At 37.3% G+C, this 14,992-nt stretch overlaps 1 protein-coding gene across 1 annotated transcript; it reads left to right on the top strand.

Annotated features, from left to right (window-relative positions):
• The first annotated feature begins 490 nt into the window (after window positions 1–490).
• Window positions 491–14,020, top strand: ca12 (carbonic anhydrase XII). Its single transcript, XM_053642257.1, has 10 exons — window positions 491–1,470; window positions 2,512–2,532; window positions 5,769–5,948; window positions 7,866–8,008; window positions 10,131–10,226; window positions 10,322–10,385; window positions 10,517–10,674; window positions 11,020–11,146; window positions 11,826–11,949; window positions 11,986–14,020. The coding sequence occupies exons 1-10, from the start codon at window positions 1,407–1,409 to the stop codon at window positions 12,503–12,505; spliced, it is 1,497 nt and encodes a 498-aa protein (XP_053498232.1). The 5' UTR covers window positions 491–1,406; the 3' UTR covers window positions 12,506–14,020.
• Window positions 14,021–14,992: the final 972 nt, after the last annotated feature.

The raw sequence follows: 14,992 nt of genomic DNA, 5'->3' as shown, positions 1-14,992 counted from the left end.
AATTTGCTCTGTCAGTGGAACATTCTTGAACAAAATGCTCTATGGGACCAATAAATAGTCAGAATAGTTTTGTACAACTTCAGATAATGAGCATAATGTAAAACAAATCTGTGCTGACGTGGTCCATGGAATTGATTTTACAGCGGTCTCTGGCTGCTATGGTATTCATTAATATGGTCAATAATAGGAATATAATTTTTTACTTTGTTTTTAAACAAAACAAAGGAAGCAAACAAAGCTTTTTAAATTCAGCATATTGCCTTATAATATGGATTATATGGTTGCGGCCTCACTGCTTCAGAGTTCCCATCTATCCTGAGCTCAGGTTACTGAAAATGAAAGAATGAATGAATGCATGAATATGCACAAAATGAATGTAATCCAAATAACCAGCCATCATGTTCATTCTCAGAAAAATGGTTCTAAACTGTGCCTTTCCTTGTTGCTGACATGGTACCTTACCTTTTGTACCTATAAAATGTGGATACATATGAAATGTGGATACATAATTGTATATAAACCTGTGGATATAATTATGTACCTTAAAAATGTAAGGTACATAATTGTATGTTTTTGAGTCATCCTAATTACATTTATCACTCGCTGTCTAACTCTCACTCATTTTCAGTAGCTGCTTTATCCTGGTTAGAGTGTTTACGATGGATCCAGAGCCTATCCTGGATGGGATACCAGTCCACAGCAGCAAACCATATACACACAATCACACGCTGATTCTCACACATAGAAATAATTTATCTTATCCGTTTATTGGCCTATTTGGGAGGTGGGAGGAAACCAGAGGACCTAGAGGAAACCCATGTGGACACAAGAAGAACATGGACAAGAATGCAGGCAGCCACTGGAGTCAGACTCGAACCCAGGACCCTGGTGTGTTCTCTCTCTCTCTCTCTCAGGGGTCCGCGAAATGTTGTTTTACAGTTAAAGAGGTGCCTAATTGCAAAAAGTTTAACCGTTCCTGTGTAATGTCCTCCTCTCTGTCTCCCCCTGTTGGCTGCAGCAGTCGCGCGCTCCAAACTTCCACTTGTCCGTATTTTTCCCCTTGTTTTTTCTCCTCAGAGGACTCGACACGACGCATCTGGATCAAATTCTGATGTAAACTCTGAGGTAAAGATTTCGCCTAATTCCCGTTTCTGACATAATGCTTTGTTTTGCCTCAGTGTTGTTCGTCTGTCTGAACCTAATTAGACTTCTATGAGGTCACACGCGCTCCTAAAAGCCGGCTGAACTAACGCGGTCTGTTCCGACATCGCGGTGACGTCACGCCCGAGACAGCATACAGAACCATGCTTAAGTATATAAGGCTCTTCTGCACACCTTAGTTATGATTTCTTACATGAGACAGCAAACAGAGGAGAGAGCGAGCAGATTTACTTCGTTAGGCTATAATGGGCATCATGTCGTTTCCTCTCCTAATAATGATTCTAATAGCGTTTCCACTGTCCTCCAGTGGTAAGATTTTTTTTTTTTTTTTTTTTTTACAAATATTTTACAAGGTTGGGATTTTCAGATATTCTGTTTTGCATGCTTTTATACTGCTTGAGTGTTTTGCCTGATGTGATGTTGCATTAAACCTAAGCTATATTCTGCTTTTAGACTGAAAAGTGCATGTATTTGTTTCACGCTACGTTCTGTGTAAAAACACATAGTTAAGAGTTGTGGATCTCTGAATGTGCTGATATGGAAGTTAGTAACCATAGAAACAAGGCTCTGATACAGCATGAAGCTGAGACTTTTGCATGAGCAGACTGCGGTTTACATGGGCCAAAATACAAAAGCATTGAAATTAGCTTCCATTAAACAATATAGCAGAAGTAGTGCTGAATATATATGGTATTTCAACTGCAATAATGTTGTGATCTTCCCGAGACAGAGGTGAAAGCAGCAGAAATAACTGTGGACTGCAGTGTTTTTAGCATGCTATATTGTTAGGATTGTTGATCGGGAAACTTATATTAGAAACATAATTGGAATGATAACAGTTAAGAACACTCTCATGCTCATTGATCATTGTTGTCTAGTGGAAATTGTGACCAGTGCCATTCAAACCTTTTTCCCCCCTCACAGGCTTATATGTACTGATTCACTTTTAACTTTATTATTATCTGTATTATTCCTGCGTTATGACTCATGGTTTTGGTCTCTCAGTAGAGAAGTGTGGCTCTCAGCCCTTACTGTACATTAACATTCTCTATTAATCTCCATGGACCTCTCAGTGAACACAACTAGGTGTCAGACACTCAGCTGGAGACAGGATTGACTGAAACATTTGCACTAATCAGGCTGTAACCACAGACACTGGTGCGGCACTGGAATGCATTATTTTCTTTGATTTAGGAGTCTCTGTATGCATCACCCAAGTAGATCAGAGATGTGAGCTCAGAAATAATGACCCTTATATTGAGTGTAATAGCTCGTTCCCAGACTTCATTTAAAATTGTTTTTGGGTTCAGAATGTTTTATTGACTATTTCTCTCTCTCTCTCTCTCTTAGGTGTAAAGTGGACATATGATGGTAAGTGAAACAGTACAGTATTATCTGATTTGCTCAATTAAAAATAAAAGATGATGGTATTATGCTTAGCTCTATAAAGATCAGATATTGTAGTCTCTTTATTGGGGTCTCTCCAGGTCAAAAGTCATCTGGTTATGGATAGAAAAGTCACAAAAGTCACCTGGTTAGGGATTGAAAATTGAAGCAGAATATACCATAAAGACTGTGGATAAGAATCTTTCCCCTTCTCGTTTCACCCAATGACTTTAAAGAATGACCGCTCACATTAGGCATTTCTTGCTTAAAAAGTACAATTTGTATTTTGTCGTATATTTAGAGTTTATTGAAGCTTATTTCAATTCAAACATAATGCACTAAATGTCCGGTTCTTGTTCATGCACCCTGTGAAGACAAGTTTCATTTACCGAAGCACTGTACAGTTAACTAATACGGTTAAGCAAATGTCAGGTTAGTCAAGCACTCTCTCCTATCCACATGACTATTATTTGACAGTCAATTTAGCTAACACAAGCTATCGTAACAGAGTATTTGAGAGCCAGTGACTGTATAACACAGATGCACTGAAATGTTGCTTTTACAGTTTCTGGAATTAACCATTCCTAAAGCTGTCCCCTAATGAACACATATGAACAGGATCTTTTCCATTCATATAAAGCTAAGTTGAGTTGGCCATCAGACCACTGGCTCTCAGGACCTGCTGGGACCAGATGAGTAAAAAAAAACTCCTCTCTTTCAAGCTATGTGGATGAATACCATTTTACCTCTCAATGACAACGTCCACAGGAAACACACTAGTAGTTTGTGGCTTTATACTGTATATCTGAGCCACGTAAACCATTGAACTGCTTGTGACTGAAAAGTTCTGCCTTTTAGCTTAACATGCTAAGACTTTAGTAAGAGCATTCTTGCTTTTGCTATGTTGTCATAATTTGTGTCCTTTCAGATATTTACTTCATTTAGTGTTTGGAATTGCTTATAGGGATCTCAGAATTTATGCATTCATGGTGCCATGTCATCTGTGCCGGGTTAACCATAAGTACTTTGTGTGATTACAGTGCTGTAACTAACCCAAATTAAATCGGCAAATGAAATGAACAGTGAGCAATTATGCCCAAAAGTGAATGGGTTGCTTTTAATAGTCCCAGTTGCCTGCCTTTAAGAGAACTTACATCAAGGATAATGATGTCAGCAGTCAGCTACTTGGAGCCAATTACTTGTCTTCTCTTCTTATTTCTGCATAGGCCTTATTTTATTGGTTTACTATTTTGAAGTATATTTTGTTAGGAAATTGCCAGCAAATTTATTTGCTATATGTAGTTGGATTTAATACTCACTGCTGTTCAAACCCAACCACCCCGGAAGCTGTGCAGCCCTGGGCTCTGGAGGGTTTAGTGACTGACATAATGTATGACAGAAAAGAAAAAAGACTGACTATATATGTATGCAACATTGAATATTGCATCAGAATGAGTTACAGTTCGCTTATGGATTACAGTGTTTGTGTGTGTGATGGGAATTATGGCTCTTTTCAGTGAGTCAGATCATTTGGATCAGCTCACCAATTAGAGACAACTCTCTTGGCTCCCATCCAACAAATTCCCATATATTGCCACGGATTTCTAACCTGGACAAAGTTTGTGATTATTTTTGACCTCAGAATACATCTGGTTTTTCAATCTGTGATTTCCAGCAGTCTTTAAAGGTTATTCTCATACATCACATTGTATGAGAATGTGCGATAATGTTCTCCACGTCAGATAATAGGATGAAGATCCTCTAATGATAGACCTGTGATTAAAGAACTTTTCTTTGTTCCATTTACATCATCAATCAGCATGATCAGGAAACACAATTTCCAGCTATAGTTGCCATCACCAATACCATATTGGTAGCTGTCCTGTGAGTTTAGTCTTATCCTATGCCGTACTCCTTTTGGCGGCTTTTAGATGCTTTTTTTATTAATTTTTTTTACGATGTGTGATTTTTGCCTGTGACCGAAAAATCAGTACACCAGATTGCATAAACAGATGGAAAAACAACCCAGTTCATATATGTGAGTCGGCTCTCAAAGCAAGCCTGGTTGATGATAATGAAATACACTTTAACATTATATATGTTGGTTGCAAAGGAAAAAAAAGGAACACAAGATGTAAAATGTTATTTGAATGTCAAGCTACTGTTTTTCCCTGCTGCTGTTATGTCCAACAATGTCACATTTGGTAGTTCATCTAATCGTATAATTTTTTTATAAATGATGCTGGAGTAGAAAGAGACACCACCATTGGCAGTGACACCACCATTGGCACATTATGGACAGCTATTCCTTTGTCACACTGACTGACACACTGAGTTACAGAGGACATTTTCATGATGGTGAATGATAAAACCGAATATCAGGCTCTTTTAGTACTGTTTCATTGTGTCTCCATTGACATTTGTTCTTTCAGTTATTTATGAGCATTGCGGTATAGTTGGCAGCTTCTGGGCCTATGGGCTATTACAAACACCAGACTTCTTTTTTGGTTTTGTGGTTAGGCAGCTGCATGAGTCTAAAAGAGATGCCCTCTTTTGGCAGAGAAAACAGTTTGTCATATGTTACCATGTTATGATGTCATACCTCATTTTAGTAAACATTTTGGAACAAGCTAACAAATTCCTCTCCCTCTATACTACGGTTAATTCATGACTGTTTGTTTATTTTAGTGACTGGATATATAATATATAAAGTTTTGTTTGTTTGTTTTTGTTTTATACAATTTATTAATTTTGGAATTTATTCAGGCTAACTAGCCCAGAGCCAAGCAATTCCTGGAGCTTCTGTTCAAAATCCAAACAAACCCTTTTCTGTCTGCAGGCTACATGTTTGTCTTCTCAGTTTTGAATCAGCCTTGTATATGCAAGATCAGTGTGAACCATACACAAGCAACATGTGCTGGAACTTTAGAACTGATTATTTATTTATTTATTTATTATTTATTTTGGGCACTTCTTCTACAAGGTGACACTTTGAACATGCATTGAGCTTTATTATAGAAGCAGTTATGCATAAAACACAATTTCCAAAAATCTGACCTAGCTAAAAAAAGACAAAAAAAACAAACAAAAAACAGCAGTTCAGAGAAAGTTCGCAGTCATAGTATCTGACTAAGTAACTTCATCTAAGATTTACCACAGCATGGTATAATGCATTATGAGGGAAGATGTGCATAATTCTGGCATACTGCTGTTGGTTTTAGGGCCTGACGGAGAGCACCACTGGTCCAGGAATTACCCATACTGTGGAGGGACATTCCAGTCTCCCATAAACTTCCAGCCTGAGCTGCTGAGATTTGATCCAGATCTGCTGCCCATTCAGCTGCAGGACTACAACCTGTCTAGCAAAGAGCAGCTCACCCTTAGCAACAATGGACACTCTGGTATGAGAGATCTCTGTTAAACATATCTACATTTAAATTAACATTTATAGTAACATTTTGGTAAACTTCAAGAAATTTAAATACTCTAGGATTAGAATATCTAAGTAAGAAATGTGAATTATTTATTGGGGGAAAAAATCTAGATCCAAGTTGTAGCACATAAATATAGTAAAGCATATACTGCAGACCTGCAACATATAGAATATTTGCACTACAGTTGATATTAACATTCATATATCAACTGTAAGACAAATTTAGGCTTATTGTAACTTAGCGTTATAGTAACCACTTCACCAAACAAGTGCACTTGCCATTAATAAACAACTCATTTAGAGTCCCTTTTGAAATCGGTGTGTGGACAAGTCTATAAAATACAAAGATTATATGGATCACTTGATATTTATTTATTCATATTTAAATGGCAACAGTGGATAAACTCTAATGGCTTCAAAAGCCTTTGACTGGCATTGTATGCTCAATTCATTCTCACTTTCCATGCTAACACTTTCTAACTTTCATAATAAATGCATACACAGACAAGTGAAATGTTGAACTGCCATTAAACTAGTGGAGACATGTCCATCAGCCACAACACTGAAGATATTCTTTCTTCTCAAGCCACGTTTCTAGTTCAGCATGGAGAAAATGACAACGTGATTTTTTATTTTTTTTACATGTCAGGCACAGCAATTTTCTGTAATCACCCTCTTATTATGATAACTGTCCATGTGCACAAAAGTAACAATCAGCTCATATTTTAGGTAAGTAAAGTATGGAGTGTTCTTAGTCATGACTCACACAGCAGCTAATCTGTTAAACAAAAAAGTGTGTCCCATCTCTTAGATGCGTCAATCTCATTTTCAGTTGTATATTAAGTCTAAAGCATAATAGTAGCCCTGGTAATCCTGGTTAAGAAAATAAATAGTACCACATAAGCTACATGATCCGATTTTTATTCTATGTTGCATGCTTTGTGTGAGCATTTACTTTGCAAATTGTTACTTTTGTGCATTCTCTTTGAATTTGGGCATTTTCTAATCAGGCAACATACACTGCTGGTCAAAAATTTAGACACACTCATTCTTTATTTTTATTTTTCCACATTTTATAATAATAATAAAGTCATCAAAACTCTGGAATAACATAAATGGATCGATTGGAGTTATGTTTTGAAAAAAAATCCCAAATAAATCAAAATAATTTAATATTTTAACATCTTCAATGTAAACACCCTTTTTGCCTAGAATTTCTTGGCATTTTCTCATCCAGTTTCTGGAGGAATCCCCCTGAGATGCTTCTTAAACAGGATTAAAGGAGTTCCCACCTATGCTGGACTCTTATTGGCTGCTTTTTCTGAATATTTCACTCCAAGTCATCCATTTAAAAAATATATTTTTTGTAAATAAAATGTTAGTTTTCTAATGAAAGAAATCAATATATTGGTACAATTATATTTTTGTCTACAACACCGATTTCAAACATTTAATCATACACCTTCAGATCAAAAGGTTTTTGAGATCATGAGAAACATTTCAGTCAAGTATCTCCAAACTTTTGATCGGTGGTGTATATGCCTATAACATTTTAACGCACACTCACAGACCTGCACTGGTGTTCAGGCTATGGCAGTTAAAACTCTCCTCAGCAGCTTAGAATAGAGAGGCGTTTGTGGTGTGACCGATGGATGCTCATCTCATAGCAACCTTGTGGTTTCAGTGGTGCTTGTGTTATGGCACAGTAGAGGCACACTGAGCTTTTAGATGTTAATGAGACGGACTGGATTTATGATAGTGTATTTCTTTTGAGCTCCTTACTGTATACATTGCCACATACCTACAGTGACGTCATTGCATTTCACATAAGCACCTGTGTGAGTCAGGTTATATGTGTGTTTGTGTTTGTGTTTAATAACCACAGTGCAGCTGTCTCTGCCATCCCGGATGCATCTAGCTGGTTTGCCTTATCGCTACTCCGCAGCTCAGCTTCATTTCCACTGGGGCTCCTCTAACATGCCGAACGGCTCTGAACACACGATCAACGGCAAGCAGTTTGCTGCTGAGGTGAGACACTAATCGCTTTCTTTCGCTCTCATGGCATACACCCATTAGTAGAGACAAAGAGCTTATGGCTCATTCTTACTTTATAATTGACAGCGCATTTGGTGTCTGGTCTTGCGTCTTGGATTCCATCACAACCCATGATAATATTTCACCCAACAGAATATGTAACATTATGATTTTAGGCTTACAGACATTTGCAACTTAATGGGGTGGTCACACTAGGCTTTAAGCATGCATATTTTTGTTGGACGCCACTGCGAATAAGGACGGGAACGGGATGTAATTACATTTTACAGTAGTAAAATGTCAGATAATATTTGAAGCAATAATAAAAAAAGTATGTTTCCATCTGTTAAATATACCTTCTTTTCATGTTTTCAATGACACCACAAACCAGGCAGACTTTTTTTTTTTTTTATAAAAAAGTTGTTTTTATAATCTTTCAAAGCTGTGTTGTAAAGTACAGGATAGCTCGATACCGCTAAAATTAGCACTTCCATTTTTGAATTTCTTTTTTTCTTTTTTACTAAAAAAGGTCACGCAGTGACAATCATCTATTGGTCACATGTCTTCACGTGATATGATTACGCAGGTCAGAGTTCACCAAATTTGAACATTAATGGGGTGGTCACACTAGGCTTTAAGCATGCATATTTTTGTTGGACGCCACTGCGAATAAGGACGGGAACGGGACGTAATTACATTTTACATAATACAAAATAATAATGCATAATACAAAAATTCAACGCATGAGCTTGCGTTTCCAGTCTGCCATTTCGGATGCATTTGAATGGACGTCAATGAGGCGCTAAAGCCTAGTGTGACCACCTTTTTAAGGCTGAGAAAACAGGCACTTGCATGTCTTTATTTCTGAAAGAGTATAATGATATGAGGCAACATTGCCTTATATCATAGGTTATATAATAGGTTGACTTACAATGTTTATAATATTTGAGAATGCATTGGGGATAGCTGATTAGGATGAGGAATATTATTACTAATATTAGTATTTGGAACACCACCTGCACATTTAGTTGTTTTCAGGTATGAATGAGTGTCCACGTCATCTGCAAATACATCTGGAAACAGGACCAGTGATGTCTGTCTTCTCAGGGCAAAGCAGAGTCATCCAGTAATTTATGGTGGCATTTTTACTGGACACGTTTGCCTCTCTAGTTCACCAAAAATTTCTCAGGGCGGTTCATGGAGAAACTCTGCTTAGAGCAGCGAGAATCATTTTCAAATGAGCACCTTACTAAATGAGTGGAATTCACCTTTCTTAAGGCCCTCAACCAGTCTATAAATACTTTTACCAGAATATGCATTTTAGAAAATTGCCTTCAACAGCACAATGCATGATTAGCTTTTTTAATTGCAATTGCTCATTGTTTCAAATCTTGACTTGTCAGTATTCATTCAACTGTTCTCATCTGTGGTACGCGCTCTTATAATAATAAAATAAAATAATTTTTGTTTCTCTAATGGTTCACTGGACATTTAAGGCAGGTTTCTTAGCCTTCAAAGAGGTTTCTACCCAGAACTCTGACAGGGAAACTCTCCTAGCATTGTAGGGATCTGCATAAAGGTTCTTCTGCAAGTGACAACATAGCATTCAACTTCAGATCAGTTATCACTGAATGTGAAGATCACATGCACATTAAAGCGATAGTTCACCCAAAAATGAAAATCAATTACTTACCTTCATGTCGTTTCAAACCCATAAGACTTTCGTTCAAAAATTGGGAGGGAAAAAGGTTTTGGGATAAAATTGGGGTTAAACCACTAGAGTCACATGGATTACTTTAATGATTCCTTTATGTACTTTTTGGATCTTGAATGTTTTGGTTACGTGGACATTTACATATAAACGGAGGGGCAGAAATCCCCCAGGTTTCCTTTAAAATGTCTTCAGTTGTGTTCCGAAGATGAACGAAAGTCTTGTGGGTTTGGAACGACATGAGGGTGAGTAATTTATGACAGAATTTAAATTTTTGGGTAAAGTATCCCTTTAAAATTAAGAACTTTCATAAGGAATGTAATGCCACTTAATATATAACTGTGTTAAGTAATATGAAGTGTACCAGGAAATTTTATTCAACATTTTCCTCTCTGGTTTTCTCAGATGCATTTGGTTCATTTCAATTCTGCCAAGTATCCCAACATCTCCCTAGCAGTGGACAAGTCTGATGGACTTGCTGTGCTTGGCGTTTTTATTGAGGTGAGCAGATATTTCAAAAAAATACTTTATTGTAAAGGTGTAAAAGTGCTCCATTTTAATGTTGTTTGTTTGTTTGTTTGTTTTTAATAATAAAGGTGGGAGAGTTCAATCCTGCTTTCGCCCAGTTCCTCAAATATGTCAAAGGCATTAAATACAAAGGTCGAATTATTTATTTATTTTAAAATTTAGGATTTGCAATAGTAAGAGTTCATTAATGATATTATATACTGTACCTAACTTCAGGCTGAAGCTCACATTTGTTCTGCATTTGTTCTTATTATATGTTACAGATCAGAAAGTGCAGGTGGCAGGTTTCAATATCCGGGAACTGCTTCCTGCTCGTCTGGATGAGTATTACCGTTATGATGGCTCTCTTACCACTCCCCCCTGCTACCCCAGCGTGCTCTGGACGGTGTTCAGGAATCCAGTCAGCATCTCTCGCGGACAGGTACAACTGCAAACACCAGACACACCCTCACTTAACTACGACTAAGTGCAGAGGTTTTTAAGCTTTTCCTACTTAATGCTATAATAACACAGCAGAGGGAATCAAGATAAAAAGGCTAAGTTTTCCAGAAACATTGAAGCAGAAAGATCATCTTTAAATGATTGTGAGCGTCACAAAGAATGTTTTGTCATCCAATTAAGATGATTAACTAACTCAGGCTTTTAAAAGAAAGCTCTTTATAGAAATGCAGAAAGTTAATAATGAGGTATTAAGTTTCAGCTATAAAACCATTACAGCCATCTCTGATTAATGCTATGTTTCTGTTCTTGCCATGTGTTTTTACAGTACTTGGCTTTAGCCACTGCTCTGTTCTCTTCTCACGCTCAAGAATCATCACCAATGCCTCTGCTTGGGAACTACCGTAAACCCCAGCTAATGGACAATAGAGTGGCTCTGGTCTCCTTCCAGCAGGGTGAGTACTGCATGGGTTACTTACTTTGGGGAAATGTATGGTAAATTCACATGTTCAGTGGCTGTTTGATTAATTGCTTGGTTTGATATGAGAATGTGGCTTGTTCTAAGGCCCCTCTTCTTGCACTCATTGCTTATGTGATGCCCTAAAGCCTGCTGGCTGCATGCTTTCTTGTACTCTTTGTCAACAAGCTTTTTTTTCCCTCAGTGGATTGAACTACTGTGCGTTACACTTCAAATTAGATGCTTCAATGGACATAAAACTGACATTCAAACTCTGGTTAGAACCACGAGAAAGCTGCAAATGTTGTATGCTGGGATGAGAGTATATATAGTAGTCTAGAGAAAAGGCGTTATTATACTAGCATGATCAAAGATAAAATCACTTCACTGCTACAGCATTCTTGGTATCTTTCCCTGCAAATGAAGATATGATGTATAGGCATATCCCATTTTCACCTGGTTCTTATGGTTCTTTCTGCATGGTGCGTTTGCTTTCTTCTGAAGCTGAATTTTGTGATTATGTGAAAAGATGATCAGTCTGCAGCACTACTGCTTTCCCAACCTGACATACTGTACATGGTTTGAAGAAAGCCTTTACAGCTGAGGTAAAGGCTTTGAACTTTTTTAAACCTTTAAAGTTTGAAGTTTGAACTTCTTTAAACCTGTGTGTGGTGCAGGTTGGGGGCTGTATGGTACCCCTTCATTGGCGTCTCCCATGCAGAGGAGGCTGGTCATCCAACAGCTACTGAATGGAGACCTTGCAGATCTTGCAGATGGAGAACTGCACCATCTTTTGCCAAAGCTCCAAAGAAAGCCTTGGGCTGTTAAAAAGTGGAGGAACAATCCAAAGCAACAGCACTTGGGCCAAGTCACTGAGAAACATCAGAAGAACAAGAGGCTTTACACCACTGGAAACAATCCGTCGGTCTTGAAGTACCCCCATGCAAGCTCCTATATGGGGATGTTTGGTATAAATGATGATGCGTTGTGTTTTATAGCCCTGGAAAAAAATGTATCTGTTTGGCTCAGGAGGCATCATGCAGATGCTCAGTTGATCCGAGCTCTGAGAAAAGAAGTGTTTCCAGAGCTGAACCTGAAGAGCTACTTAAACTGCAGGTCTGATTTGGATCTGCAAACAATCAGATACCTTCTTCGTTCCAGACCTAGTGATGAGGCAAATGAGCTGGATCAGGTCCTGACCAAAGTCAGTCAGGGGCATAAGCAGAGGCCCATGACCCAGCACCGGGTCTCAGCACTGACCAAGCTAACTAGGCAGACCCAAGCTGCTGTCCGGAATAATAGCCACAATATGGTGCCTACTAATCACAGACTGCAGCCTATGGAGTGGGAGGATTAAAACCCCACTGAAGCCATAAACACAGGCTGCAGAGCGCATTATAATAGTCATCAAAGACCTTCTATCATGCAGGCTCTGAACATTTAGTTCTTAAAAACCTCTGTTAAATTTTAACCAGACTTTTAGTAGTATTTATGCGGCTGTGGGTTTATGGGCTCAGGAGGTAAATGTTACTTTTACAGAAAGAGACAGTGAAAACTACAAATGGCAGAATTAGTGATATTTATGTGACAATTGATTCATAGGCATTTATATAGTTATTCTGTACAGGTGTGGTTTCAGCATTTTAAACAAATCCTTCTAAATATCCTTTCAAATTTGTGTGATATTGGTATGAGCAATAATTTGGATACAATTATTCCCTGTCTCCTACAGTAGAATTTTTTTCTTTTTTTTTTCTTTTTTTTCTTTTTTTTTTCTTTTTTTTCCAACTAGGAAGAAAGTGCAGATCACGTGAAAAAAAACGATTTAAGACAGTGTATATAAAATTAATAGAATATGACTCTTTCTTGGTAGGAAGATATTTTTGTATTTTATTGGGTTTGGTTCCATTCTATTTGTGTCACAATAATTACATAGTAAAGCAATTACAACCATACAAAGTGGAAAACTGTAGCAAAACATGAAAAATAATGGTGCTTAACTACATAAACATTCCTGTGTTTTCTGTAAGAGTGTCAGGCGGCTTTAGATGTGTGTTTAGACCAAAGCAAAAGCACAAAGGAAGGACCTTTTGTGGATTGCAAAACAATTTTGAATGGAGTATCTTGATCATGATGTGTAGAACAAAATACAATAAAGCATTTAAACTGCATACGTGTTGCTTATCATTACATTTTCACTTCTGGTGCTTTTTAAAATTTTTGCTTTATAAGGTAGTTTCAGTATTTTCATGTATGAAGTATGAGGTGCTATAGTAGTATATTAATAGTACATAATTAAAATGATTACACATTGTAGTCTATTTTTTCTGCAACAAAACTGTAACTTCAGCACAGTCCTCTTTCTTTCTTAAGGTGTTTTTCTTCTTCTTCTTTCCTCTTTTTGTCTCAATAAGGTGACTTAACTTGGAGCTGGGGTATGTGATATGTTTTAACATCAGTAATGTTATATGTCTTCTCTCTCACCTCACTGACATCCTCATTTCTAATGACATGCAAGACCTATTGCACTGTGTGTATGAATAAGGTATAAGGCAGCGGAGTGATGCATGGCCATTGAACTGTACCTCTGATAATTTACAATTCATCATTCTTCCAAGGCATTATGCATGCAACCAAAATCACATTTTAATTTGCTTAAGTGTGTACATATAATACCACAGTGGCTTTAGGGTTTTGCATGGTTCACTCACATTTCAATGTATACATATCATCATAACATTTGCTTGTCACAAGTGGTGTTTATGGTGTTTATGTGGCTGGCATTACCATAACATTAATCATAACTAAACAACATGTTTTACTTTATTCAAAGATTAAAACATAAATGTGATTCTACAACGATACCACAGTGAAGTTCTACCTTGTATACTATATAGGTACATACTGTTAATTTTATACCTTGGAATCTTAATAAATCTCATGGTTAGTGTGTTACTTACATCATTTTTATACACATAAAATTGATTCAAAACCAGATTCCACTGGACCCTGGCAAAGTAACCACACTAACAGTTTATTTTGATTCTTCAGAGCAACTCATCCAGAGGGAAAATGTAATGGTATAAGAAAAGATTTCTGCATAGGACATCATAAACTTCAATCGTATGTATGAACCTCATTTCAGTGCTGTCCATTAATGGAACCTACACTGGCTTACATAAATACTAAACCCCCTTGTGGGTACTTACAGTGCCCTCCACTAATATTGGCACCCTTAGTAAATATGAGCAAAGACGGTTGTGAAAATTGTCTTTATTGTTTAAACTTTTGTTCTTTTGTTCACCTGTGAGGTGAACTGAAGAGGAGAGTAAACAAAGCATGGACGTCGAAATTTGAAGGATCTGGAAAGATTCTGTATGGAGGAATGGTCTCAGATCCCTTGCTGTGTATTCTCCAACCTTATCAGGCATTATAGGAGAAGAGGTGCCATGAGAGCAGAGTATTTTTGTGAATTATTTTAACAAAAGATCAAAAGGTTAAACAATAATGTCACAGCCTTCTTTGCTCATATTTACCAAAGGTATCCATATTAGTGGAGGGCACAGTATGCAAAGTTCCCTTGAAATTTTCTACATGTTCAGTTACAACCTAGAACTGCTATCTGAAGTCAGATAATTAGTTTTCTGGAGTCCAAGTTTATACAATTAAAGTGTCATGTGATCTCAATATAAATACACCTGTTCGTGGAAGGCCCCAGAGTTTGTTAGAGAACACAGGTCTGGGACAATGTTCTTTAGTTATTAAAAAGTCATCTCACAGAGCACTGTTAAATCCATTATTTTAAAAAATGTGCTGTGTGTAAATTATATGTGCTACAGAATAT

The sequence above is a fragment of the Ictalurus furcatus genome, chromosome 14 (assembly GCF_023375685.1).
Source record: "Ictalurus furcatus strain D&B chromosome 14, Billie_1.0, whole genome shotgun sequence".
In the NCBI taxonomy this organism is placed as follows: Eukaryota; Metazoa; Chordata; class Actinopteri; order Siluriformes; family Ictaluridae; genus Ictalurus; species Ictalurus furcatus.
This window is presented reverse-complemented; position numbering and strand designations above follow the sequence as displayed.

Excerpts from the sequence above, each read along its gene's own strand:
- ca12 (XM_053642257.1), top strand. The coding sequence starts at position 1,407 with ATGGGCATCATGTCGTTTCCTCTCCTAATAATGATTCTAATAGCGTTT. Across the intron at positions 10,675-11,019 it reads TCAGCATCTCTCGCGGACAG|TACTTGGCTTTAGCCACTGC; the intron begins GTACAACTGCAA and ends GTGTTTTTACAG. Across the intron at positions 11,950-11,985 it reads CTGCACCATCTTTTGCCAAA|GAACAATCCAAAGCAACAGC; the intron begins GCTCCAAAGAAA and ends TAAAAAGTGGAG.